Source organism: Castanea sativa, chromosome 10 (genome assembly GCF_040712315.1).
Source record: "Castanea sativa cultivar Marrone di Chiusa Pesio chromosome 10, ASM4071231v1".
Lineage (NCBI taxonomy): Eukaryota > Viridiplantae > Streptophyta > Magnoliopsida > Fagales > Fagaceae > Castanea > Castanea sativa.
In genome coordinates this window covers 12272433-12297094 of record NC_134022.1, presented here as the reverse complement: position 1 = coordinate 12297094, position 24662 = coordinate 12272433, and the positions used below count along the sequence as shown (strand labels likewise).

The window sequence follows — 24662 nt, the reverse complement described above, 5'->3', positions numbered from 1 at the left end:
AAATGAATTATTTATTTTTCCTATTCTATCCTTATATTTAAATGTGAATTATCAAGTCCTTAAAAAAAAAATCTTCATCTAAATAAATAATGAAAAACCAAATATAAATTATTAATTATGAAAAATTCATTAAAATTATAGTCTAAACATTTCAAAATGACAGGTACAATACAAAAATAACTATATAAATTCTTAAATGCTTTTATTCTTAATAATAATTTTAAAATAATTTAATCCATAATAATTTGTTTTATATTTGATCTTAATTGCTTAAATGATAATGAAAAAAGGGTTAAAATTGTCAATTTATAAAAAATACAATTTCCTTTAAGCTTGGGAATCTGGATTCCCACCTGTTTTAAAGGGAATCTACATTCCTACTGAGAGGGGAATCCACATTCCCCTGGCATCTGATTCCTTAGCGTGATTTGTAACCAAACATGAGAATCTTTAAACATTGATGGGAATCCTAAAACATTACCCCATACCAAACGCCACATACTTGTATTTGGGTAGATCTAGGATGTGTTTAATACTTCAAAAAACATGTTGTTCAAGTCTAGTATTAAAGCCATGAAGATTGGACCAAGAAACAAGTGAAGAAAAGATGTTCACTAAAACTAGATAGATAGCTGGACACCTGTAGACAGCTGCTCGATAGCTACTCGACAGATAGCTATCTATCGAGGTTTAATGAGGCTCGACACCTGTTATCTATCGAGGTATCTATCGAGGTTACGGAAATCAGAATTTTTAGATCTGATTTTTTAGAAAGGCTTTTGTATTTGTGTAGGGTTTCTTTTCTCATAACCCTAGGGATATATAAGGCTTATTTTAGAGGCTGTCACATAAGAGAATACAAGGAGAACATATGCAAAAGGTGACCGAAGCCTTATTTTCTCAAAAAAAAGAGAAGCCACTGCATCTTTGTGCCTTAGGATTTTGTAACCAAGCATCTTTTTTATCTTCATCGTGTGGATGAATTGAAGAACTTTGCAGCCAACAATCTTCTCTAGTTGGTGATTGAAGTCGCGTACTAGGATCTGCGCAATTGGTTAGTCACGTACTGAGATTCGTGCATCAAAGGGTGGCGTTCATATATTGAAGAGTTCAGAGGTTCTGAAGCGGTAGAAGGTTTCTACTGTGAGTTCATCTACGGGGATTGTAGAGTCTAGGGACAAAGGTTTTGTACTAGATCTGAAACTTCTTTTTACTATAGTGGATTGCTTTTCGAGAAGGTTTCCCCTCAGGTTTTTTACTGTGAAACTGGTTAGTTTCATTGGTTTTCCTAGGTCATCATATCTTGTCTTATTTATTTTTCCACTGCACTTATATTTAACATGATATTGATGTTTGTTTGTTTTAACAAGTTTTATGCATAATAAATTTAAGAAACAACTTGGGTTTAAAACTTGTTAATTCTATCAACCGTGGTCTAAATTTTCCAACAAGTGGTATTAGAGCGGGTACACTCTGATTGGATTAATTTCCTGAGTGTGATCCTTGACCCCCATTTTCATGGATCGTGGACAATCTCTTTTGATTCCTCCTTTATTTGATGGCATTAATTATGCGTACTGAAAAGTCCGTATGAAAGTATTTTTGCAGGCTCTAGGTGAACAGGTATGACAAGCTGTTGAAGTTGGCTGGATTAAGCCACAGGAATTGCCAGTGGATTGGGATGATGCAACAATCATAGCGGCAAATTTCAACAGTAAGGCCTTGAATGCTTTGTTTTATGGGGTGACCAATGAGGAATTCAAGAAAGTTTCATTTACGGAAGTTGCCAAGGAAGCATGGACCATTCTTGAGACCACCTATGAAGGTAGCATGGCTGTAAAGACTGTAAAGCTTAAAGACTCACTAGTAGCTTTGAAGAAATAAGGATGGAGGAGGATGAGACATTTGTTGAGTTCTATGCTAAACTCAAGGATATTGTGAATTCTGCCTTCAACCTTGGAGAGTCTATAGTAGAATCCAAAATTGTTAGGAAAATCCTTAGGTCCTTACCTGAAAGATTCCATGCCAAGATCACTGCCATTGAAGAAGCAAAGGACATTGATCAAATTCCTTTGACTGAGCTTGTAGGGAACCTTCAAACCTATGAGATGGGATTAGGCTCAATGGGAAAATGTGAAAAGAGTAAAAACTTGGCTCTTAAGGGTATAGAGGAATATATCGAGGACTCTGAAGATGAAGATGAAGATGAAGATGAGGATGAGGATCTAACCTTCATAACTGATGAGATAATCAAGCTTCTTCAGTTTAGGAAAAAGGATAAAGGCAAACCTCCTAGGAAATCTAAGTCCTCTAGGAAGGGTAAGAATGAGAAGCCCCTCATCCAATGCCATGAGTGCAAGAGTTTTGGTCATATGAGGATAGAGTGCCCAAACTACCTTATGAGGGAAAAGGCCAAGAAGTCAGAAGATAAAGGATTAGTTGCTACTTGGAGTGACACCGAGAATGACCCTTCTGATGAGTGTTGTGAAGTTTTAAAATACTCGCAATTGTACGAACCGTACCGAAGTATAGTTTGACAAGAACGAGGTCGAACCCATAGGGACTTGGATGAACGTAGGAAAATTAATTAAATCTTAACCAAATTAATCCTAATCTAGTTTAATAAAAATTGGTTGTTTTAAAATTAAATAAACTAAGCAAATAATCAAATTAAGCAAATAGTTAAACTAAGCAAATATATAAAGCAATAAAAAGATGTAAACAATCAAGGGAAAAGAATTAAGGTTTTGGAATCCGCCTTGTAAGTCATATCAGCATATATTTATGATCATTGATTTTTCCCAACTACTACATGATAATCTAGAAATCAATCTTGCTATCATGGAAAATATTCTCATTAAAATCTTTATTTTAAAAATCAAAAGCATGTTCTTCTTCGCTTCTTAAGTATAAAATCAAATCATCAATTGTATCTATAGCCAAACAAATCACAAGATATATCCAATTCTAAAAATCAAATCATAAATTGTATCCATTAACAGATAAATCACAAGCGATATCCAATTTTATAATCAAGAATTAATAAACCATGCATTCAATTAATTAAGACAAATCCTAAATCATGAGAAAAACATGATTGAACTCATATCTAGAATCTCATCTTAGTCAATTGATATGAAACAAGAACAATTTAAATCATTAGAGAACAACTATTGTGGGAAATATCAAATCACATAAATATTACTAATAATCCTTAACAAGGTTTCATCCTCAACTCTAATTATAAATTTTGCTACTCATAGTAATTAAAATAAAACACAAGAATAAAATACTAAACATTAAACTAGACAAATAAAATAAAACTAATTGTCATGGAAGAAAACCAAAGAAGTGGCCGCACTCTCTATGTTCAGCCCCCAGCCCTGGCACTAGCCCTAGCACTGGCCTCCCTGAATTTTGCCCTAAAGAGCCTTTAAATAGGTCAAAGAATCCTATTACAAGTTGAATTCCCGTTTGGGGAAAATTCCAGATTTTTAGGTTTCACTTAACCGACAATTTTGGCCCATTTAATGTCAAAATTAGGACTTTTGGTAAACAACAAAGTTGTATCCCTTTAAGTTAAATTTCCAGCCCAACTTGAATCATCTCGATTGGACATTTGAACCAAAAGTTATGCCAAAAATACTAACTGATGTGCAGGCTGAAATCCTAATCCGAATTGAACTTGGATTTGATGCAAATTTCCTTTGATTCCCTGCTCCAATTGGACTTAAATTTAATTGGGTTGGTCTTCTTTAACTTCATCATGGCCCTTGTAAAAGTAAATTCCATTAGCTTTTTTCTTTGCACAAATCCACTTATTTAATTCCATTCTCTTACAAAAGATAAATTCACGCAATAAGATTCAATTAAGTATAAAATTGATTATTCACCATTATTCTAAAACCAAATATAAAATGCATGAATTACCTCAAAATAAGTATAATAATGCTTCTAACAATGATATAAATATGCAAAATTAAGCTATTATCAATGCACATTAATGAGTATGTGGATGAATGTAGTCATGTTATGGCTTTTGCTGCCTCAATTGATAGGGTGATTGTGGAAAGTGCTAGTGACAGTGACGATTCTTCTGATGAAGAAGCACCCAAGAAGTTGACCCTTCAGGAAGCCTATGATAAGCTATGCACTGAATTCATAAAATCTGAAAAGGTTTCTCATCTTTGTAAAAAAGAGCTTTAAACTGAAAAAGCTGATTTGTTAGTCAAATTGGATGAGACTACAAGGTTAGTTGAGACTTTCATTGTGGAGAACACCTCATTAGAAGAGAAAGTCAAGAATCTTGAGGTTGAGCTTAGTCAAGCTAGAACTCAAATAGAGAGGATGTCTAGTGCAAAACTTGAAGAGGTCTTGAGTACTCAAAAGCCTAGTTCTGATAAGACTGGCTTAGGATATGCTGTCTCCTCCTGCCCCTCCTCTTCCACGGCTTCTAGATAAAGGACTGTCATTGTGCCTCAATTCGAGAAAGGTAATAAAGGTATGAAATCCAAAACTGTTTTGGCTAATTCTAAATCATTTGTTAGACCTCATGTTTGTCACCATTGTGGTGTTTATAGACACATTCGTTCAAATTACTTTAAGCTTCATCCTCAAAAGTAAGTGTCCAAAAGGTCATAGGTTTCCTCTCAAGGACCTACACCTTTGTTTGGAGAGTTATTAAAAGTCTTGAGCTTTTTAACTCAATTCCAGGAGAGTCTTAATTCTTCTATGTCCTTTAGTATACATACTAGGACACGTGTCTTTTCATCTTCAGGGCCGAAGACTCGTGTTGTGTGGGTGAGAAAGGAGCCTAAGACTTAATTGTCTTTTCTTTTTGTCCTCTATTTTAATTCTTTCTATCTATAGTAGGACTCACTTTACTTGATTTCTTAATTGCTTTTGAAATCATGCTTTCATGCATTTGCATCTTTCCTTCATGCTTTTATGCATTTGCATCTTTCCTTCATGCTTTCATAATTGTTTATCTATTTTTGTTTGATTGTTTAGTTTTTATTTTGCTTTGTTTTCAAAAAAAAAAAGAGAAATTGAAAAATACAAAAATAGTGTGTGTATGTGTACATCGGTTCTTGTGAACCTTAAAATGACCATTGAAACAGAGTTTTCTAAATTTTGTATCTCTTGTAGCTTAGATGAGCATTCTTATACACAACTAAGTAAGTGAGCTTTGTGGCAATTTGTTTGTGATGAGTAAGATTAAGTGATCTTTTATACTTAACACTTGTATCACTCTTTTTGATGGGTAGGACTAGAAGATCCTAAGAGAAAGGCATAAATAACCATCTCACCACTGTTACCCGCCAATCATGATATGACATCTGTATGCTTGGGCATAGCAAAAGTGCAATGTTAATGACATATGTATGCTTCGGCATAACAAAAGTGCAATGTCAAAAACTTAACATAATTGGGTATTTCTTTTCTCTCCTTTGTATACCCATGCATGATTTGCTTAATAAAAAGAAAATATGCAAAGAAAATAAAAGCAAAAAGATAAAAAAAATGCATTAAATATGATTGTAAGCGTGTTTTCTAGGAGATGTGGGAGTTATAGGATGTACCTCAAAGGTGATAGTCCCCATCAAATAGTTATGATTGTGTATGAGTTAAAGTGATTTTATCATATCTCAAATCGTCATAACATAGAGACACTTATGCATTCTTGCGATGTTTCACTCACAACACGCAATATTCTTTGCTACTCTTGATACATGTGCAGGTACAATGTGATTTAGTTATCACAAGATTTACATGTGTTGATATATGCTCACTAAACTGTCTTAACTTGTTTTTGAAATATAAAATTGGTTAGACTTGTTTAGTGTGTGTGTGTGTGTGTGTGTGTGTGTGTGTGTGTGTGTGTGTGTGTTTTTAGAGCTAAATGCTTAACTCTTTGTTGATTAAGAGATGTTTTGAGAGGTTATAATGTTGGTTAGGTCATTGACTGAGTTGCATGTTTGATTGCATTCATATCTATGTTTTTTCTCTTCTTAAAAAATTGTTTTTAAGCCATCTCAACACCTCCTCGACACCTTTCGATACCTGGCTTATCTGTCGAGTTCTTTTGTTGCATCTTATCGCAATCTCGACACCTCTCGATAGCTAGGTAGATCGATCGAGAAAGTTTCTATCCCCTCGATAGCTGTTCGATCCATCGAGGTCTGCTCGATAGCTCCTCAATACCTCTTGATCGATCGAGATCCTCTACATGCATTTTTTTTCACATGTTTTGCATGTTTCTTTTATCTTGTCATCCATAGCATTGTGTTTCATTACATTCATGCATTCTTTTGGATTCTTTGTACCCCCTTAATCATTTTTTATCATCTTTATGTTTCTCGAGTGAAGCTTTCTAGCTTCTTGTACCCATTGTCAATTGTGACAAAAAAGGGGAGAAATTGAAAAATTTGTGGGTTCTTTCTTTAAGATTCTACAAATTAGGAGGAAAAATACATGCCTTTGTAAGGGGGAGATGTGTTTCTTCTGGTTAGGGGGAGTGTTTACCTCCTTGTTGTTGTAGAAGCTTCTTTTAGCTTCTTGTTCTTGTACCTTAGGTCTTGTAACCATGTTTACATACATTGTGCTTATTTTTGATATATATGTGATGATGTATGTTTTCTTCACCTACCTCTATATGTGTTTTTTCTTTTCTATCTTTATACACATGTTTCTTTATTTTGTATGCATTCTATTATTTCTGTCTCACACTAAGATGCTTTGATAAGTTATGTTTAAAGTGTTTCAGAAATACAAGTTGTCAAAGTCTATCATGCCATGAACTCTCTTCTTGCAAAATTTTTCAAGAGTTTGTGTTAGGGTAGATTTTATTGTATTTAACAAGTGAGTATGAGTTGAGTGATTTATGACTTCTCTCATATGTTCATTTATTTGTTGTGGTTTTGTCATGGATTGTCAAAGAGGGAGATTATTAAGGACATGTTTTATGTAGTTGGCTAATCTTTTGACAAAACGCACTTTACTTGTATTTGGGTAGATCTAGGATGTGTTTAATACTTCAAAGAACATGTTGTTCAAGTTTAGTATTAAAGCCATGAAGATTGGACCAAGAAACAAGTGAAAAAAAAAAGTATTCACTAAAGCTGGACAGATAGCTGGACACCTGTGGACAGCTGCTCGATAGCTGCTTGACAGATAATTATCTATCGAGATTTAATGAGGCTCGACACCTACTATCTATCGAGGTATCTATCGAGGTTATGGAAATCAGAATTTTCATATCTGATTTTTGAGAAAGGTTTTTGTATTTGTGTAAGGTTTCTTTTCTCACAACCCTAGGTATATATAAGACTTATTTTAGAGGCCGTCACATAAGAGAATATAAGGAGAATATATGCAAAAGGTGACCGAAGCCTTATTTTCTAAAAAAAAAGAAGCCACTGCGTCTTTGCGCCTTAGGGTTATGTAACCAAGCATCTTCTTGATCTTCATCGTATGGATGAATTGAAGAACTTTGCAGCCAACAATCTTCTCTAGTTGGTGATTGAAGTCGCGTACTGGGATTCGTGCAATTGGTTAGTCACGTACTGAGATTCATGCATCAAAGGGTGGCGTTCATATATTGAAGAGTTTAGAGGTTCTGAAGTGGTAGAAGGTTTTTACTGTAAGTTCATCTATGAGGATTGTAGAGTTTAGGGACAAAGGTTTTGTACTAGATCTGAAACTTCTCTTTATTATAGTGGATTGCTTTTCGGGAAGGTTTCCCCCCAGGTTTTTTACTGTGAAACTGGTTAGTTTCATTGGTTTTCCTAGGTCATCATATCTTGTCTTATTTATTTTTCCGCTGCACTTATATTTGACATGATATTGATGTTTGTTTGTTTTAACAAGTTTTATGCATAATAAATCTAATAAACAACTTGGGTTTAAAACTTGTTAATTCTATCAACCGGGGTCTAAATTGCCCAACATCCCTTAGGATACTTTCTCCAAGTTCTACTATATCCTATATGTTGTGACCTGTGAGGCCTCATTGATTACTTTAGTAAGCGAAGTTAGTTGAGTTAGTTATTAGTGCGCAACGGCTATTTTTTGGTGGTTAATTAGGAGTAGTCTGTAAACAGAGCTAGGCTGTATAGTTTAATTAATCTAATGAGAAATCAACAAAGTTCTCATAATTTCCATCTTCTTTCCTCGAATTTTTTATATTTCTCTGGGCCATAGTGCTTTTCCATTTGGAAAATATATATATCAATTTTGTCATCGGAATTTAAGCACACTTTCAGATAACATGTGACCCAGTACCTGCCAAGCTTGGAAGGACCTTGAGCAGGTCCCATTGTCTTTAAATCCTAACTCACCTGCAAATGGCGAACAATAATTTTCATGTCCCCAATTGACCCATCGTTGCTCCCAAGCTCCATGGAAGCTATTTAATTATCACACACGTATTACTTATCGTTGCTCAAATACTATTACCTCTCGCCTTTTGAAATGACTGGATTTTAAATGGAGGCTGACATTAGGTCTTGGTTTATCAAATGGATAAGGAATTGCTATGGTTCACACACTCAGGAACTGTACGTAACACACATGTTCACACAGGTTAAATTTGACCCATCTAGCCTGAAAGAATGATGACTTGAGTAATATTAGTAGTAATTTTACATTTTGCAATGTAAGTTTCTCCCATAAATTTTAAATAATGAAGTAATGCGTTTCCAAATTTTGAACAGCACATATATTTGCCACTTAGTTGATCACTTTTTGGCAAAGTGTATTATTTTTTTTTTTAGAATATTAAATGTTTTTAACACACACAGAAAGAGGGGAGAAGTTTTAAGGAAATTTACAGGGGAGAAGGCAAATTGTACGAGTGATATTAGAGATATTACCATTATAATATAAGACTAATAAATTTAAGGGCCATTAATCACAAAAAAAAAAATCAACAATTTATCTATTAGGTTGTTGATCGAAGGCCACTAATAATATTTATTGTCAAATCAGTTTGTAATTTTTTTATAATTAATACATTACCAATTGTCCTACAATTTTAAGAACCGTCCTTGTTAAGTGGGGCCAACATGTGAAAATGGTTTTTTTTTTTTTTTTTAATGGAAGGAAAATTAAAAACGAAGTTTGAATCTTGGACCTTTTGTTTTGACTCCATGAAATATTACTTATTCAAAAGTTTAAACTTTTAGAATGTTTCTAACTCTATGATAGAACATAAAAAGCCCTTGTTGTAATAAGATTGACATGCTCTTTGCGTGAATTAGAGTTTAGGTTAGAGTTAAGAGTGGCACAACAACCTTTCCAGATATTTCATTTTTTATGGCATCTTTAACTGAAGCTATGGGCTTCATTATGCTGCCACTTTTCGAGGGAACCACAAGCATGAGCTTTTCCTAAATATAAATTGGAGACCTTGCTAGCCTAAATTTCATCAAATTCCCCTACTCCTATTGAGAGGCAAAGAGAGAGATTAGTATAATGGAAGGTTCATATTTTTCCACTCTCATGACCCTCATTGTGTTTGCTGCCTACATGAACCGATGCTTGGCAAGCAGACCAACTCCCACAGAAACAAACACCCAATTCATCAAAACTTCATGTGGTGCCACAACCTATCCAGAATTGTGCTTCAGCTCCCTATCTAGCTATGCAAACGAAATCCAAACCAGCCCCAAGGTATTAGCCAGCACTGCCCTCTCTGTGGCCCTCACAACCACGCGCTCTACTTCAGTAACAATAGCAAAGCTGTACAAAAGCCAAGGGTTAAAGCCTAAAGAGGCTGCAGCCTTGAGCGACTGTGTGGAAGAACTAAGTGACTCTGTGGATGAGCTCGAAAAGTCCGTTGAAGAAATGGGCAATGCAGGTGGAAAAAGTTTTGGGCTCCAAATGAATGATATTCAAACATGGGTGAGCTCATCTTTGACAGATGAGGATACTTGCTTGGATGGGTTTACTGAGAATGGGAATGTCAAGAACACAGTGAGGAATCAAATTGTGAATGTTGCACAAATGACAAGTAATGCCTTGGCTCTTATCAACAGCTACGCTGCAACCAAAAACCTTAACTAAAGTGAGATCTTAGCTTTAATTATCTTGGGCTCAAAATTATTCCGACTAATGTTATGGTATGAATTACTTTGTTTAGGGGCTAGTAAATTTGCACATAAAGTGCAAAATTGAGGGAATTGCAGAGGATTGGTAGGCCTATGAATTAGTAATTGTAATTGTAATGTGGGTTTTGATCATATATTTGTATTCTATTGTCAGAATGTATATCAAGTATTTCATATTTTATTAAAACATGGGGTATATTTATATTTTTAAGAATCAAAACATGGGGCATATTATGAGCAAATATTTTTTCCCTGAAAGATAAAGGATGTGAAAATATGAAACATAGTCTGGTCAACTATGAACAGTGGAATGCTATTGCAAAAGGAAAATACTAAAAATACAAACTTTTTTGAAAAGTCTGGAAGTCTAGTATAATTTTTAAAGGAGCATAATTACTGTTATTATGGGAAGAGTTATGACATGATTTTACTAAGTTGAATATTCTTGCTCCATGAAGCCCACGGCAAGAAAGGCGTGACAATTTAATTTGTAACAGAGGAAGTCATGAAACATTGAGTAGCTTCTTGTGATTATGTGATGAAAGCACTTTAAGAAGGAACCTTAACATTGTCAAATTGATGCAGATTCATCCCACCTTGAATTTTTGCAACCAAAGCTGACGTAGATTTGTGCCAGAAAATCCAAGTGCAAGTTTACTTTCCCTAGTGATATAAGAATATTTTGCCCTTAATTAATCATATCCAACAGGAAAGTGAATCCAAATTTCTTTCTTGTGACTTCACAAATTGCAAATACTAATTTGTTAAGAATTAATCGGATTGAAGCTATCGCGTCATCATTTGCTGGGATCGAAATATCAGCGAGATCTGGGTCACAATTTGTATCGATTAAACAAATCGTCGGAATTCCCAAAATCATACATTCTCGAAGAGCCATATACTAAAACCTAAGGGATAACAGTTGGCTTGGGAAGGTTTTCCACGATAACCAAATATTGATTTGGGTGACACGTGCAGGGCAAGTTTAGTTTTCTATAGGTACATGTTCATTAGAATCGGACATTGATAAGGATTGCATGGCAGTCTCCAATTTGAGGCACATGGGGATCATTTTATGTGTCCCCACTAAAAATAAAGCGCATCACTTTTGATGATGTGTATATTCTCTTTTGGGAGCCAGACCAACAATAATTGCGGCCATTGGTGAAGCTGGACAGCTTTTTCATTTAATTATAAGACAAGTGGAACTATATCACAAATTATTTCCCAACTTTTTTATCACAATTTTCATAAACTACGAGTAGCTAATAATTACTTACACAAAAACTCAATTTTTTCTTCACTCATCTTCTGCCACGTTATAATTGTGATAAAAAATTGTGAAAAGATTTGTTCTTTTACATTTTTTCTTTAATTATTGGGGCTGAAGTTTGTTAAAAACTCACCAGAAATAGAAATTCAATAGTCTCATTAAAGTGTTCCCCAACATTTTACGCCTCCAGTGTCTTGGTGGTGTCAATTATAACATTGTTCAATCCAAAATATTATTTATTTCCTGCTTTGCTGTGTAACTGTGTTTAAATACTTGAAACTTATTTATTTATTAATGAATGAGAGCTTTACTTGAAAGAAAACACAATACACAAGTTTATACACTCCAAAAAAAAAAAAAGAGTACAACAAACAGGCAAACCCACTCGAAAACCTAGAAGAATACAAACCCAACAGATTTCTTTCAAGATAAATAGAAGGAACCTAAAGAACAAAATAAGAGATACTCCACATGGAGCATAAGGCCCTATTCTGAACATAGTTGCAGAAGCTGCAACTGTCTAACACAATTCCTTGATCTCCCAGCAGTGGCGGAGTATGAATTTTTTGTGTGGGACCAAATTAAATAAATATATATAATGTTTAAATTTGCAAAATACATGGATATTGTGGGAAGAGGAACAGTCCCTACACGGACCTAAAATCCAAGAAGTTGCTGGACCACGGGAAAGTAATTGGGCCTGGCCTTTGTGCACTAGGCTTAAAGCTAGTTCGTCCTAGGCATGGAGGACAAGGTTAAGTACCATGGTAGTCCGTTCTCACGAGAAAGGCAAATTATTAGTTTGCCTGAGACATGGAATGCGGATCGTCAACACGTGACTTCTAGAAGATACTAGTGACCATGGGAAACTCCTGGAAGGTGCAAGAAGGAGGAAGATCTTTGTCTCCGCAGTAATGAGGGGGTTCTTACCTAACCTCTGCCGCATTAATGGCATATAAGATAGCCTGAACAGTACACGTCACCCCCAGGCCGTCAGAGTTACAAGATAAGAAGGTGAGGAAACCAATAAAGTAAAGAAAATATCCTTGCTACCCTTGGTATAAGCGGAACAGCTATAAGGGTAAGAAGGAGGTTGAAGCTATAAAAGGGGAGAAAGGCCAAAAGAACAAGGATCCAGAAAAAAGAGAGAAAAAATCTTATCTTAGAAATAGAGAAAGAGAGACAACATGTACAACATCACAGAAACATAAGCTAGAACTTCCTGCGGCTATTAAAGCTTAGATTGTAATAGTACTTGCAGTATTATAATGGTCAATGAAATCCACTATTTGAGTTTCCCATTGTTGAGTGCATTTTCCTGCTATTTTCTAGTATTTTGATTAAGTGGGTGATTGTAAAAGATTTCCGAGGAGCGTTCCTCGGGGATTATTTTCAGTGTCCCTACAATTGGCGTCGTTTGTGGGAACAGCTCTACCAAGTAGAAGACTCAAGAATGAGGTTGTCTGAGACCATGACTCATCGATCACAAAGTGGTCCCGCCTATCTAGAGTGGCTTAGTATTTCAGAAGAATCTGTCCATGTGGATAGACGCATGAGGTCCAAAGTTCACAAGGGGGACCCAACGACCACCTAGCCCACCTCCATAGCGTGAGGGATCAACTACCAATATGGAGGGACCATCCTATGCTAATAGTGACGTGGAGTTGGAGAGATTGAAGGAGCAAGTGGCTTTGTTGCAAAGAAATGTGGAGAAGGATAAAGAGTTGCTTCGTCGTAAAGATGAGGAGTTGCATCATCAAAGAAGGCCAAGTCCAGCACCAAATCGCTCCTGAGGAGGTAAGCGACGAAAGGGTGAGGGGAATGAAAAAAGGGACAGGAGATCACCCCATTTTCATGAGGAACAAGAGAAGACTCCCCCCCAGAGAAAGAACAACATCTTTGCCTCCTCATAAGACTAGAAAGGATGAGTATAAGGGGAGGAAATTGAAATACCCAGTTCCTCATTTACAAGTCTTTTCACCTATGGATGTTTCAGGTGAAGATGCCATGACTAAGGCTCTACGCCAAATATCTCAGTCTCCATTCTTAAAAGAAATAGAGAAAGCAGACTTACTGAAGAGATTTACTAGGCCAACTTTTACAATTTATGATGGCAAAACAGATTTCGTGGAGCATGTTAGTCATTACAATCAAAGTATGGCCGTATACTCTAAGAATGAGGCCTTGATATGTAAAATTTTACCATCTAGTTTGGGTCTGATAGTTATGAGATGGCTTGATGGGCTAGAGAAAGGGGCTATTCGGGGTTATGATGAGCTTATCAAAGCATTCGGGGCCAGGTTTGTCACATGTAGTCGAACCACGAAGCCATTTGCCTCACTCATTTCGTTAGCAATGAAGAAGGGAGAAACTCTGAGGGCTTATTTAGATCGGTATTGGGAATCGTATAATGAGATTGGGGGAGATAATGGGGGAATTGCTGCAAGTAGCTTTAAAGTGGGCATTCCCATTGATTCTGATTTAAGGGCTTCATTGGCCTTAAAACTAGTTACGGATATGAACAAGCTAATGGAGCAGGTGGAAGAATATAAAAGACTGGAGGATGACCAGTTGCAAGATAAAGCTAAGGCTAAGTTACCCGTGGCAAAGAAGAAGGAAGTTAAGTTGGATTAGGGTTCTCGACCTCAGAGGGACTTTTTCCCTCAAGTCTAGAAGCAAAGGGCGAAAATGGTTAGTTCATTGTATAAAGAGCCGGTATACTGAATTGTGGAAAAGATAAAGAATGAGTCATATTTTTTTTGGCCGAACAAGATGAGTGGAGATATAATCAGACGGAATCAGAGCCTTTATTGTTCATATCATAAAGACCGTGGACATACAACTGAAGAATGCCGAACCCTAAAGGAGCATTTACGCCAACTTAAGAAGGCTGGATATCTCGGAGAATTCTTGTTACGGGATGATTCGCGTCCACAAGACCACAAAGTTAGGTCTACCTCGAGAGCATCAACACCAACTCGGGGACTTATAGGGGTCATACATGCAGCTAGGAAGCAGGTAGATATTGTTAAAGCACCATCTAAGGTGTTGACTGTAAGTTAAGCCTCTGACTCAGAAGTGGGGGAACCTGTACTTAAAAGGAGACACTGGGAGGCTAAGTGCATTGACTTTACTAAAGACGACCTAAAAGGTATTGTATAGCCCCATGAGGATGCCTTGGTAGTGACATTGTGGATTGGAGGTTTCGATGTTAAGATAGTCATGATAGATCAGGGGAGCGGGGCAGAAATAATGTACCCAGATTTGTATAAGGGATTGGGGCTTACTCTTGAAGATTTAACGAAGTATGATAGTCCTCTAGTGGCCTTTGATGGAAGCATTGTTGTCTCAGCTGGGCACGTGACCTTACCCGTAGAAGTGGAAGGAAGGAAAATAATGGTTCACTTTATAATAGTACATTCATACTCCCCATATACAGCCATCCTTGGACGCCCCTAGATCCACTCTATGGGCACGGTACCTTCCTCCTTGCACCAGAAGGTGAAATTTTCAACTGAGCATGGCATCGCAAAAATATGTGGAGATCAATATATGGCTAGGAAGTGTCAAATAGCCGTAGTAGGGCATAAGTAGGAGGCCTAGTTTAGGTTTGTAAATCCCTTGTAGCAGTTACAGTCTCTACTCGAGGATACTTGTGAGCAGCTGGAGAAAATACATATTGATCTCGGGGATAAATATTTTCAGGTAGGAGCTAAACTCCCTATGTCGTAAAAAGTAGAGTTAATCTTGTTTTTGATAAACAATATAGATGAATTTGCATGGAATCCATACGAGGCACCCGGGGTAGATCCGAATTTTATTTTCCATTGGCTTAATGTTGATCCTCGTTATACACCAAAGAAACAAAGCCCACGTAGATCTTCGGATATACATGTTAAGGCAGTAAGAGAAGAGTTGGATAAACTTAAAGAAGCGGGGACAATTAAAGAGGTTTACTATCCCAAATAGTTAGCCAACATGGTGGTGGTAAAGAAAAAGAATGGGAAGTAGAGAGTGTGTGTTGACTTCATGGACCTAAATAAGGCGTGTCCTAAAGATTCTTTTTCAGTGCCGAAGATAGACCAGCTTATCAATGCAACTTTTGTGCATTCCAGGATGAGTTTTCTTGACGCATTCCAAGGGTATCATCAAATAGAGCTAGCCCCCGAGAACCAACAGAAGACTTCTTTTATCACCCCAACAGGTAATTTTCACTATAAAGTCATGTTGTTTGGGTTGAAGAATGCGAGATCTACCTATCAGAGAATGATGATCAAGATGTTCAGGGAGCAATTGGGGAGAAATATGGAAGCATACATCGATGATATGGTATTAAAGAGTAAGGCTACTGAAGACCAAATCACAGATCTCGCAGAAACATTTCAGACATTACCGAAGCACCGTTTAAAGTTAAATACCTCCAAATGTGCCTTTGGGGTTAGCTTGGGAAAACTTTTGGGCTACTTGGTGACGTATCGGGGTATAGAAGTTAATCCAGATTAGATTTTAGCTCTGCAGAATTTAAGATCACAACAGAGTCCTAAGGAAGTTCAACGACTTACAGGAATGACCGCAGCCCTTCATCGATTCATCTCTAGGTCTGCGAATAGGTGTCGTCCATTTTTCCAAATATTGAAGAAGTGGAAGGGCTTTCAGTGGACGGATGAATGTCAGCAAGCATTTAAGGAACTGAAACTGCAACTGTCACGGGCTCTCATTCTGTCAAGGCTAGTTCCTAGAGAAACATTGTATATGTATCAAGTTGTGACTAATCACACGATAAGTGTTGTTCTGATAAGAGTGGATCAAGGGATTCAAAAACCAATCTTTTATGTCAGTAAGACTCTTGTGGAAGTAGAGACACAGTATCTCCCCTTGCAAAAAGCTGCGCTTGCAGTGATTCATGCCATGCGGAGGTTACCCCACTATTTTCAAGCCCATACTGTAATTGTATTAACCGAGCATTCTTTGCAAGCATTACTCAGAAGGTCAGATTTCACGAGATGGATAGCCAAGTGGGGGGCTTCTTTAAGAGCTTTTGATATACAGTATAAATCCTGAACCGCTATTAAAGGGCAAGTCTTGGTGGATTTTGTTGCAGAATTTACACCCAAACAGCCCGAAGTCTTAAAGATAGGTGAGGGCAAGAAAATGGAATCTTGGGAAGAGTATGGCAGGTGTATGTTGACGGAGCATCGAATTGCAAGTAGGTATCGAGATCATACTTATTTATCCCGAAGGAATTAGAGTTAAGAAGTCATTCTAACTAGGTTTCCCCGCGTCCAACAATGACGTTGAATATGAAGCTCTCCTTGCAGGTCTCAAAATGTCAAAGTAGATTGGGGCAGAAAGGGTACAACTATATTATGATTCATAGTTAATGGTTAGTCAAGTCTGGGGAGAATTAGAGACTAAAGACCAGAGAATGATAAGCTATCTGAAGGAGGTCGGAATAATGAAGTGTCAATTCAAGCAGTTAAAGATATCACATATCTCTAGGGAAGGTAATAGCCACGTTGATTCACTTGTCACTCTAGCTTCCACAGTAGCAGATCCATTTCCAAGGATTGTATCTGTTGAGTTATTGCCTTATTCTAGTCTAACTCTCCCTAGTAATGTTGCAGTCTTAAGTATACATACGTCCCCTAGCTAGATGGATCCCATAATGGCCTATCTTCAGAGTGGTGTTTTGCCCGAGAATAAGAAAGAATTTGATCAAATTAGGTGCAGGTCTCCACTGTACTGGGTCTCCGAAGATAGGAGACTATATAAGAGGTCGTATTCAGGACCATATCTGCAGTGTGTACATCCTGAAGCAATTGAAGTACTTTTGGAGGAGTTACATGAATGAATATGTGGAAGTCATACGGGAGGCCAGTTGTTAGCACACCGAGCCCTTACTCAGGGATATTGGTGGCCAAGCATGCAAAAGCAGGCTTTGGAGTTCTCTAAAAAATGTGACCAGTGCTAAAGATTCGCTCCTAACATCCATCAACCCAACGAAATACTCAATTTCATATTCAGCCCATGGCCTTTTGCGTAGTGGGGGCTAGACATAGTGGGCCACTTTCCTAAAACAACAGGTAATAAGTGATGGTTGATAATAGGAACAGACTATTTTACTAAGTGGGTGGAGGTTGAGCCTCTGGCAAACATCCATGACATTGATGTTAAGAACATTGTAACGCGGTTTGGTGGTCCGAAAATTCTCATATCAGATAATGGTCTACAATTCAATAGTAAGGCATTCCAGAGGTATTATTCGGAGTTAGGAATCATTAATAGATATTCGACTCCATCTTATCCTCAAAAAAATGGTCAAGCTGAAGAAACCAACAAGTCTATTGTAAATGGCTTGAAAAGGAGACTTGATGACTTGAAGGCACGGTGGACGGAAGAACTTCCGAGTGTGCTGTGGGCGTATCGAACTATTCCACGACGCTCTATTGGAGAAACACCTTTCTCAATGAATTATGGTGCGGAAGCCGTAATCCCCATAGAGATAGGGCTACCAACCTCACGGACCGAGGAATTTCAAGTCGAAAAAAATAACCAACTACTTTGCAAGCATCTGGATCTGATAGAAGAAAACCATGACAACGCCTCAGTAAAGTTAGCAAACTATCAACAGAAGATTAGTCAAGGATATAATAAGGGTGTCAAAAGCAGAGAGTTTATCCCGGGAGATCTGATGCTGAGGAAGGTTGTGTGGAATACTTGAGATCCTGCCATGGGAAAACTTGGTCCAACTTGGGAGGGGCCTTATAGAGTAACATCTATCGCGGGAATCAATGCATATCGCTTGGAAGATTTGGATGAAAAGCCTGTGGCAAGGCCATGGAATGTATTTAACTTAAAAAAGTATTACTTTTGACTATTGTATAAAAAAAATATGTACTGTTTAATCTTCTGTTATTTTTTTGTTTTGTAAATAGTAGAAGGCCCCATGAAAGCTTATCGGGGGGGGGGGGGGAAGCTAAAATGTCAAAGGAACTAAATCTTGAGGTACTAGACTCTGTCTTACTTCAGGTAAGTTTTAAGCTGAGTTTCTTGCCTTAGTCTGACTCTAAGTTCACTATCAGGGAACAAAATTGAAACTTTGCAGAAACAAACCCCGAGGTAATAGACCCTGTCTTTACTTAAGGTAAGTTTTGAGTTGAGTTTATTGTCTTAGTCTGACTCCAAGGTCACTATCAGGGAACAAAATTAAAACTTTACAGAAACAAACCCCGAGGTACTAGATTTTGTCTTTACTTCGGGTAGGTTTTAAGCTGAGTTTCTTGTCTTAGTCTGACTCTAATGTCATTATCAGGAAACAAAGTTAAAACTTTGCAGAACTAAAACTCAAGGTACCAGGCTTTGCCTTTACTTCAGGTAAGATGTAAACGAAGAGTAGACTGATTTCGGGACTGCTCGTCAAAAGCAAGATTAAAATTTCATAGGAACTCCATAATGAAAGGCTTACGCCAACGCCTCAGTAAGAAGTGAATTAAATTTTTATATTTCTAATATATAACAATCTGGTTGTTAAGTTCAATCCCGAAGAGCAAGTAGTGCAACTTCTATGGGATAAAGTGCGAAAGGAAAGTTATTAAATATCTAGAGAAGTTAGCATAGCATGGATAACAAGCATAGATATTACATAAATGAAAAACTTAGAAAGATATTACATAAATAAAAGTCTAAGGTACTTAGCAAAAACGGTTACAAAGTCACGGCCCCTAAAAATTGGGCAAACTAGAAAAGTTTTTTTTTTTTTAAAGGAAAAAACTAAAACCCGAGACGACTCATCTGTGCAAGATACGACTACTGAGCTAGTCACCTCTCCTCCTGATCCAGCAACAGGGCCTGCTCCCTCTACTATGTGGACAGGAGATTCATCGTTGATAATTGCTTGAATCTTAGGGTTAGGGATAATGACAAGTTCCTGAGGGATTGGGATGCTACCTTCTTGCCTAAGGGATGAAGAGGATGCAACTTGCATCTTATCAAGAGCCGCAAACCATCCATTGGAGAAGTAGACTTGCAGGTTCTGTTGTACTTCAGGCTTTATGGAGGTAATATAGTCGTATTGACCCTAGTTGTAGGATTCTTGAATCTTGGCATCATCAACTGCCACATAGCCTTTCAATTCAGCATCTTTCTCCGCAAAAGCCTTCTTCATTTCCTGCAGCTCCTTCTCTAAAGCCTATTTCCTTTCAGAAAGGGCCTTGGTGTTCTCCTCGGCCTCAACTCTACACCACTCAGATTCAGAAACTTTATTCATCACATCCGAGATCTTCTTAAGAAGATCTTCATTGTCGATGTTCAGTGCTTCATATCTTCAGGGAGAAGAAGAGCTTCCCCCACACACTCCGCCACTTTCCCTCTGTGGTCATCTCTCCAGGGCCTTACTCTGTCCGTGGCAAGGAGAATTTCACCGTCCACCATAAACGCCTTCACATAGGCTGGTGCACCCAAGACGTCAACATGTGTGTCACCTAAATCTAGTGGAGAGTTCCCTGAGTCAGGAATCGTCACGAGTTGCTCGGAACTTGCCCCTTGGGTCACTTCTGCCCCGCCCTAGTCTCACGGGTGGGAGCAATGGTTGCCGCGGTAACTGGTGGAGTGGGAGGAGGAGTAGAAATAGTTGTAATGACAGCCCGATGAGGACTCTGACCTTAGGGCATGGTAGGTGAGCCCAAAATTTGCCAAAGGTGACCCGACCTCTTTGAAGGGGCATCTCAGCAGGAGAATCTTGTAGAGGGTTGGCTGCTGGGATGGTTAGCACTCCTTGGGTGTGAGAAGGGTTGTAGGTATTAGTGTTGCCCGTTTTCTTCTTTCTCTTACGTCGAGAATGGTCAGCCGAGGTAGGAATAGCAACAATGACTCCTAAATCCTTGGGAGTGAAAGGAGGAGGAGAATTACTTTAGATTGACCTTCTTCTCGGAGCACAGGTTTGGATAGAGAAAGGATGTACCCCTTGTAACGAACGTCTATGTATGGGAGCAAGGGATGCTTTATAGTGATAGTCTTTCCTGCAACTTGAAAACTTCGATATACTAGGGAGTATCCGAGAATCAAGTAGGCTGCACAGAGCTGACCATCCGTATGTGGGTAAATGGGGGATCTCAATAGTCTGTTCAAATCCGTGGAGTTGATGAGCTGCCTCTTCTTCTTGAATTCGTGATCCTCTAAGGAAAAGGTAGACAAAGGTTAGACACATAGAGCGTCTAAATAGTACAGAAATAAAACAAAGTTGAAATAATAAGTCAATAGAAAGGGAAAATCCTACAGAGTCTACCCACTTGCTTTCCCCGCGCTCGTGGGGCATTGGATCCCACTGGGGTACCAATTCCCCGAGACGATTAAGTAGTCTCCTTCGGTTTCCGTGTCGGAATCTAGAAGACCAGAAATGAGCCTCACTTCCCCGTGATGAATTTTAAAGTAAAACCTCTAGGTTTTACTATCTTGAAAACTATAAATGTAGTTGATGTTATGCTCGGTGAGTCTTAATTTGAGCTTCTTATTAAGAGTGTCCACACTACTAACTATCCTAAAATCATTAGGAATACATTGATCGGGGCAGACTTTAAAATAACGTAAAAATTTAGTGGGGAGATCACTCATGGGAATCCTAACCCCCCCCCCCCCTCTACCATGGCAACAAGTGGGATCACCACTTTGGCTTCCTTTCTAGAGAGTATTACCTCGGATTCCAGATGATTCCTCACCTCTACATCTTCAGGGAAGTTGTATTTCCTCCTAAACTCCGCTAATCTTTTAGGAGTATCTACCATAGACTTAAACTTACCCATAGTGGGCAAAGCAAGAATGAAAGAGGAAAGAAACGACAAAAACTAAATCTTAAAGATGAAGAAAAAAATGGACTTACAATATGGAGGAAAGTCAGAAAAAAGGGAGGTTATTGGTGGTCGCCTGAGGGTTGTTCATCTAACCGTTCATTAAAGACACACGCTGAAGATCGTGGGGTGGAAAGCACAAGTGTGTTCGCGGCATTAATTGCTTGACGCTGCCACTATTCATAAATGCCATTTAACGATTGCCGCGATTTTTATTGAACCACGATCCCCACGTCATTAATGATGACTTGGTGATCGTGGGGGGCTATTGTGGGAAGAGGAATAGTCCTTACACGGACCTAAAACCCAAGAAGTTGCTAGACCACGGCAAAGTAATTGGGTCTAGCCTTCATGGACTGGGCTTAAAGCTGGTTCGTCCTAGGCATGGAGGACAAGTTAAGTACCATGGGCAGTCTGTTCCCGTAGGAAAGGCAAATTCTTAGTTTGCCTGAGACAAGGAGCACGAATCGTCAACACATGACTTTTAGAAGATACTAGTGACCACGGGAAACTCTTGGAAGGTGAAAGAAGGAGGAAGATCTTTGCCCCTGCATTAATGATGGGGGTTCTTACCTAACCTCTGCCGCATTAATGGCACATAAGACGGCCTGAACAGTACACGTCACCCCCAGGCCATCAGAGTTACAAGATAAGAAGGTGAGAAAACCGATAAAGTAAAGAAAATATTCCTGCTACCTTGGGTAGAAGCGGAACAGCTGTAAGGGTAAGAAGGAGGTTGAAGCTATAAAAGGGGAGAAATGCCAAAAGAACAGGGATCCAGAAAAAGGAGAGAAAAAAAATCTTGTCTTAGAAATAGAGAAAGAGAGACAACGTGTACAACATCATGAGAACATAAGTTAGAACTTCCCGCGGCTAGTAAAGCTTCGATTGTAATAGTATTTGCAGTATTATAATGGTCAATGAAATCCGCTATTTGAGTTTCTCATTGTAGAGTGCATTTTTCTGCTATTTTCCAGTATTTTGATTAAGTGGATGATTGTAAAAGATTTCCAAGGTGTATTCCTCGGGGATTATTTTCAGTGTCTCTACAGATATGTATAATTTTTACTTGAAGTATGTCTTCAACATGACTTTATGTTATTTACTTATTTTCTCCTATCTAAGAAAAATTTATCAAGGCGGTATTATATATTATATAATTCAAGATAATTAAATTTTCCTTTAATTAAGTTATGTGTATTTATCTTTTAAATTATATTAATCACAATTACTATTTTTAACATATTATATATTAAATTTTGTTGTTAATTAAATTAAATAAGTGTAACAATATTTTTAGAATCATAAAATGCCTACAAACTAATAAATCTTAGATAATTAAATAATAAATATCATTCATATGTCTTAACCATAAAAATCATTCATATATAATAATGACCAAAACTAAATAAAGAAAAAAAAACTAATCTTTTTTTTTTTTAATACACGACAAACTTTAACATGTCCCAAAATTTTAATAATAAAAATATTGCTGCAAACGTATTAGCTTCACAATGTTTTCCTCTAATTTAAAGGAAAAGCAGTGGAGCCATGGGCTCCCTCCTTATGCCACTGTCTCCAAACGTATTAGCTTCACAATGGTTTCCTCTAATTTAATTCTACCTTAATGGATGATGGCATTGCTGTGCTACCTATTGAGATAATATTATCTATTGCTAAAATCAAGGCACTAAAAAGATCATTAATCACTTCCGGTGGAACCTCTAAAGTAATTTGATACTATTTAGTACTTAGGAGTTCTCATGTAATCCAAATATCTTCAAAGCAATTTTATAGTATTTACTATTCAGAAGTTTTCTTATAATCCAAATATCTCTAAAGCAATTTAACACTAACATTTAAGAGTTCTCATGTAATCCAAATACAATATCATAGCTCTGTTATTTTGTAAACAAACTTTTATCTGTATAAAATACGTTATGTTTGAATATATAATATAAATATAAAAGTAGCAGTTGCTAAAATATTTTCAAGGGAGTTAACAAACCAAAACACAAACTCTTATTATTCTATCTTTACCACCTATTACTGAATATGATATACAACAGACCATAAGGCAAGCTTGGAGGTAGTACACTTTAACCTCTTACCTTTAGTCTGATTTTGATCCCACTCATTGATTTCATTCCAATAGAATTTGCAATTCTTAATGACACACTAGTTCACGAGAAGCCTCCATATCCTTTTTAGATGATCTCTACGACTCTACCTTCTACTTTTTGCCTAAAAATAACACAGTTAGGATCAATATTGACCCCCAATGCATCTTTTCTGGTTATCCTAATGTTTGAAACTCATTTTAAATTCCCCCCCCCCCCCCCCCCCGGGGCCCCAATTCCATTTTTATTTAAGAAAGTGTGTACAAAACTTTCTTCACAGACATGAGAAAGGCGTGAGTTAGATGAGAAAGAAAGAAGACACTAAACTTGATTTACAAAGACATGAAAAATGCTGACTATATAACATGACATGCATGCCACCCTTTAGCCGTTGAACTTTTCGGGCCAACTTGAGCAGTTTGGGCCGCAGCTACCTCTAGCTTCTTGTTGATGTATTGGGTATTACATTTGGTCTGGGCTTTAATGGAAACGAAATCCATCCTCCAAATTTGAGTGAGTCCTCTTGGTCTTCTCAAACATGGCATGGGCCATATTGGGATCTGGACAAAACGAGTGGGCCTGTTAAGTATCTGGTCCACTATAAACCACAACGAATGCACCAATGCCGCTATGCACATCAGTGGCAGCGAGGGTGCTCAAAGCTCCAACCTCAGATTTGGATAGGCTTTCTGTTTTTTTACTCAGGCTCTACCCCACCTCTCATACATGACATGAGGGTATGAGTTCTGAGCTATGTGGCATCTTCCAAGCCATTGTTATTTAAGGCCCATGTAACCATGACAAGATTTCTTTTCCTCCCCATATACAAAGTTAAATTTCTGATTTTCTTTGTCAGTTCTGAACAGCTAAACTTCCAAAGTTACCGAAGTACCACTTTTTTTTTTTTCAAAGAAAAAAACTACTACTTTTTTTAAATTAAAATGTCCCCCCTGGAATGAGCTAACCATAATTAAATGGGCTGGAAATTTGTAGGACTTGTTTTCGGCCAACCATTTTGTTGATTGGATTGATAACTAGGAAATTAGGAGTTAAATCAAATTTGGAAGTTCTAATAAAACCTCTAGCAAGAACAATTAAATCATTCTCTAAAACTAGTTTTTGGGAAATCGAGGAGCTTTCACTCCAGGCTAAGAGGCTTATGTTCAAGATGATTTGATTCTATTATTATTATTGTTGTTATTATTATTATTATTATTATTATTATTCAAGATTTTAAAATCGCTAATATCAAGCTATTTTAAAATTTATTAAGTATACATTATTAAATCACTTAATCAGTATCCTACATTAGTTGTTT

General features: G+C 37.4%; 2 protein-coding genes across 2 annotated transcripts; both read left to right on the top strand.

Annotated features, from left to right (window-relative positions):
• Positions 1–9267: 9267 nt before the first annotated feature.
• On the top strand, positions 9268–10303 carry LOC142614101 (21 kDa protein). Its single transcript, XM_075786648.1, has one exon. It carries the CDS (start codon positions 9475–9477, stop codon positions 10063–10065), a length of 591 nt encoding a protein of 196 aa, XP_075642763.1. The 5' UTR covers positions 9268–9474; the 3' UTR covers positions 10066–10303.
• Positions 10304–15948: 5645 nt separating this feature from the next.
• On the top strand, positions 15949–18103 carry LOC142612043 (uncharacterized). The gene is made up of 3 exons (XM_075784174.1): positions 15949–16370; positions 16771–17012; positions 17490–18103. Exons 1-3 carry the CDS (start codon positions 15949–15951, stop codon positions 18101–18103), a joined length of 1278 nt encoding a protein of 425 aa, XP_075640289.1.
• Positions 18104–24662: the final 6559 nt, after the last annotated feature.

Bases quoted from the DNA above. Each gene is read 5' to 3' on its own strand.
- LOC142614101 (XM_075786648.1), top strand. From the start codon at position 9,475: ATGGAAGGTTCATATTTTTCCACTCTCATGACCCTCATTGTGTTTGCT.
- LOC142612043 (XM_075784174.1), top strand. From the start codon at position 15,949: ATGACCGCAGCCCTTCATCGATTCATCTCTAGGTCTGCGAATAGGTGT. The intron at 16,371-16,770 runs GTCAGATTTCAC...GTTAATGGTTAG, and splicing joins TTGCAAGCATTACTCAGAAG to TCAAGTCTGGGGAGAATTAG. The intron at 17,013-17,489 runs GTATACATACGT...GGTTGATAATAG, and splicing joins TAGTAATGTTGCAGTCTTAA to GAACAGACTATTTTACTAAG.